The 4,406-nt window shown below is 31.4% G+C and overlaps 1 protein-coding gene across 3 annotated transcripts in view; it reads right to left on the bottom strand.

Annotated features, from left to right (window-relative positions):
* The window catches only part of LOC106460902 (ATP-dependent RNA helicase dbp2-like), a 24,865-nt gene extending 21,092 nt beyond the window's left edge, over window positions 1–3,773 (bottom strand). Inside the window, exons 1-3 of one of the 3 annotated variants that reach the window (XM_022387708.1) lie at window positions 3,716–3,773; window positions 946–1,192; window positions 224–320 (exon numbers count right to left, since the gene is read on the bottom strand). In XM_022387708.1, coding sequence (XP_022243416.1) covers window positions 224–320; window positions 946–1,149 — 301 coding nt within the window. In that variant the 5' untranslated portion in view covers window positions 1,150–1,192; window positions 3,716–3,773. Of the gene's footprint in view, window positions 1–223; window positions 321–945; window positions 1,193–3,177; window positions 3,332–3,646 lie in introns of those variants that run through there. The other 2 variants (XM_022387707.1, XM_013920661.2) reach the window with 2 other exon arrangements.
* Window positions 3,774–4,406: the final 633 nt, after the last annotated feature.

Genomic DNA, 4,406 nt, shown 5'->3' with positions numbered 1-4,406 from the left:
ATGAAATAGTAGTTCAATAAAATTTTTAATGCGAGTTAACAAACGAGATGACATGGCCTTTCACCTGTGACCCATCTCAAAATGGTTAACAAATGACCTTAATCAAAAGACAGTTCTTAAATTCTTGCATATTATTAGTATACAAGTGAAAATCACAAACACCATTCACATACATTAAATTATGAAAATAAAATTATAATTAAAAAAAAGCAGTAAAACTTACGTGGAAAGTTTCCTTCCATAAAATCTTGAATAGGCATAGGAATATTTCGACCACGAACAGTAACATCATGGACTCTTCTGTACATTTCAACTTCTTCCTAAATAATTTTTCTTTTCTTATTAAACTAAATTTAATGCAAAGTTATAGACAGAAAAATAATTTGAAATTATAATATTTTTATCTATCTTTTGCTTGATTAATAATGCACGGCTTAAATTACAAAGCACATACATTGTAAAAAAATGCCCAAAAAAAACCAATGAATGTTCTCAGAAAAAGATATACACCATTTTTGCTCAAACAAGATTCATAACAAAGAAAAAAAAACCTCTTCAACACATCAGGACTTGTAATGGTACTTCAATAAACTTCCAATAACTGACAAGAACATGAATACATTACAAAGTGACACATTAAATTTTGGAATCAGAATTATCTGGGCCTTGGGTGAAAAAAGGTTGGAAACCACTGAGATAAAGTTAACTTTTTGTAATACTATGAAAGGTGCAGCAGGACTAATTGGATTAATGACTGTTTACCACTGAAAGTTTTGTACTTTCTTAAATAAAAGATTTCACAATACTATTACAAAACTATTTTTCATATGTTTACCTTTTTGACTTGTAAAGTTTTGTATATATATATAAAGTGTCTTTAATTGATCAGGAAATATAATTCAAGTCAATGAACTTTTAATAAAATATATACCCAAAAATACTTACTGGGGTTCTTCTCAACACAGCCATATGTTCAACATAGAAGTTTTTCTGAAATGGTGGCAGTTTACTCATATCCCATCTGGGTTTACGAAGTCTGTCTCCAGGTTGTTTTCCTTTTAAACTGTTTTTTCGGAGTGTTCCTCCATTACCACCACCAAAGCCACCTCTACCAACTCCACGTCCACCCTGACTAGCCCCACGTCCCATGCTACTGTCTCTCAACCTAGGTCCACCATGATCACGTGATACACTTGAATATAAAATTATATTATTAATGTTTCATTTACATTACAAAATACATTCTTCAGTAAATATTTTATACAATATTTTTTTTAAATAATGTTCTAAAATCACAAAAGCTTATTTTGACAACACAAAAACTAAGCAAGAAACAGCAAACTGACTATTCAAATTAATAAGAATGACAAGCATAAAATTTTGAAAGAAACAGAAACACTAGGTAATACAGGTTTCCAACAAACAGTTAGGAACCCCAGGTCAATCAGTTTCTCAAATGGAGTGATGACAAGTACATCATGAAAATCATGGAATGCCTTAATGACAGATGCAGTATGTTTTTAATATATTAAATCTAAAAGAATCCTATCATTTCCAGTTGTGAATCAAGGAGGCCTTTTGTTTTTGTAGCAAACAAGAGATGAAAAGTCAATGTGAGAACTTTCTAAGAACTAACAACACAGCAAAGGTTCAGTATGTGCCAAATGGAAACAAGAAGCTTTAACATTAAGTGGAAATTAGCCCAATTTAAAAAAGATGAACAAAATAAAAGTTATCACTAAAAAAATATTGCTTTTCAATTTTGTCCAACTCTTAACAAGAAAGAAACAGTGAGGGTAAGGAATTAACCAGAGAAAATAAAATATACTATTGCCATGAATACTCAAGAAAAAGGAATGAATTCAAACTTTAAACATATTAAAATTAAACCTGAGTTTTGTATTAACTTCAAAGAAAAATTATTAAAAGATGGGTATATACAAAACACAACCTAAATTCTTTTTTAAAATCACAGAATCATAAAAAGTTTAAGATACAGAATTACTAAAACTAGCTTATTTTAAATGTTAGTTAAATGCTCTCATGTAACTGTAATATCTTATTAAAATTTAAAGTAAGATTTACCATAATACACTGGTCATAAAATACCTTGAAATTAAAAGCTACAAAAATGTTTTCAATTCTCCATGCATAAGCCTTCATGGCTTAACACAAGTAGTATGTTGCATTAAAAAATGTGATATAACTTGATATATGGCACCACAACATGTTAAGGTAAAGATCCCAAGATGGAACACAGTATTCTCAACTACAGTTTGGACAATATTGGTATTGGTAACAGGAATTATTTTATAATTCCAGGTTATAAGTTATTTAAAGGTGATAGACTTTAAGAGTGAGTGAGATGGCCCTATAAGAAGGATAAACTGTAGTTTTAAGACAAAAAATTATAGTCAAGGGGGTTCATTCTATATGGATTACAATCGGGGATTTCAAAAAGGTAAAGTTTTTAGTTGATAATTGTTACAGGTCACCTGATCAGACATGTGATGTCAATGAAAAATTGTATGAGATCTGTGTAGTTAGTATTAGTAATACAAATACTTATGCAATAATTGTGAGACATCAGTATTAGGCATCATTTACTGTAAACAACAAATGAGGAAATGATGCAAGGGTTGATTGAAGTACGGTACGGCAACATCTGAGGAACTTGAAGTGATCGTTGCTTAATATTTTGCTATTCGTTCAGAAAAAAATTAAAAAGAAATTTTAACTGTTGGAATATAAAAAGGCGTAGAAATAGCAACTCAAAAGATAATTTTCAATAAGTCTGTAAATTAGTACAATGACGTACTCCAAATTTACAATCAGTTGTTATTTAGTTACCGAGTTACTGAAATAGGGAGGCTACATTGTCATATTGGTTTTCTTCGGTGTTCCAATTATGCTAACTAATATTAACAACTGACAGTGTGTATTGGGCTTAATAATTAGAACTGTTAATAAACTGAATGGTAGATATTAATTACTCAGTATTAGTATTACTTATTATTATAATAGTGGTATAACTAGAGTATAGAACTTATAAAAACGTTAGTATGTTATTAACGTTTTACTAGTAGTAGTAGTAGTTGTACTACGTATCAGTTTCTCTCAGTACTAGAAAGTAAAATAGTATATAAAAAAAGATTCCAACTAAATTTTTCAACATACCTGCGTTGTCCTGGACGCCCACGGAATGACATTTTTATACTTGTTATATATAAGTTACTTTCACGATAAATATATTAATACAATCGACAAAAGTACAAAGAAAGCACAATCAACTGTAAACGTTTAAGTCTTGTGCAACAAATATGGCGGATAAAACCTTCTTCACTTGGTATTACAAAAGTTACGATACTTTAATTAAATTCTCATTCTAGATAAATTAATGTAAAATTTTTGATGAAATGTGTGATAAATATCCTAGATATATCAGTTTGGGTGATTAAGTACTCAAATTATGAAGATGTTACAAACAATAACTCGATTTATCGGGAACTATGTTTTGTTGCTGTAGATCAACAAAGTTATTTTTCCTCAGTATTGTAATATATACAGGGTGAGCCATAAATAAGTTTACCTAAGGATTTTTAACCTCTCTTATTTCCTATTGTAGTTTCTTATTTTAATTTCTTACTTCTTTATTGTGTCTTAGATCCTCTTGATGGTGACATTTTCTTATTGCTGTAATAGCTTATAGACTTACCAAAGAGCAAAGGATCATGGCCGGCCTTAGGGCGAGGCCACTGAGGCAACCGCCTCTAGTATCCAAACTCGAGAACCTAATCTTGAGTACTCGCCTCAGGCCCTTCACCCTCCTAAGGCCGGCCCTGTAATTTGCAAAGGGTTTTTGTACTAAAGGCGTGGTAGAGTACAGGAATAAGTGCTCCTTCAGTAAGAAAGCATATAATAACATATAATAAGTTGGCAAACAACGATATATAAGCATAATAAATTGATTTATTTTCAGGGAAACATACCACATTTTTCAACAGAACATTGTCTGGTCTGTCGCTAAGCTATACAGAGTTTATAAATAAGTACACAGAGAAAAGGCACAATGGTTTATGTAAAGGCAATTGTGTCAGCAGATGACAGGATTATAGATAAGGGTTAGGGATGGTCAAATGTACGAGTAGTGAATAAATTTAACCAAATACAACTGATAGTGCTAGGGCCATTACAACGGTTTAATGAAATATATCCTGTTTCGGTGGTTTCTAAACAATCTCTTTTTTAGGGTTAGGTTATTGTAGGAGAAATTTTCGTCCCAAAGTATTTTGTGGCCAGGGCCGACACTACCATTAGGCCAACTAGGCAGCCGCCTAGGGCGCAGACTTCAGAAGGGCGCAGTACTGACCTTTAAGGGTCACGGTTTTATTCAAATTAGTTGTTTT

Source organism: Limulus polyphemus, unplaced genomic scaffold (genome assembly GCF_000517525.1).
Source record: "Limulus polyphemus unplaced genomic scaffold, Limulus_polyphemus-2.1.2 Scaffold857, whole genome shotgun sequence".
NCBI classification, from domain to species: Eukaryota; Metazoa; Arthropoda; class Merostomata; order Xiphosura; family Limulidae; genus Limulus; species Limulus polyphemus.
The sequence above is the reverse complement of the archived record's forward strand: the minus strand, read 5'-3'. Positions and strand labels throughout refer to the sequence as shown.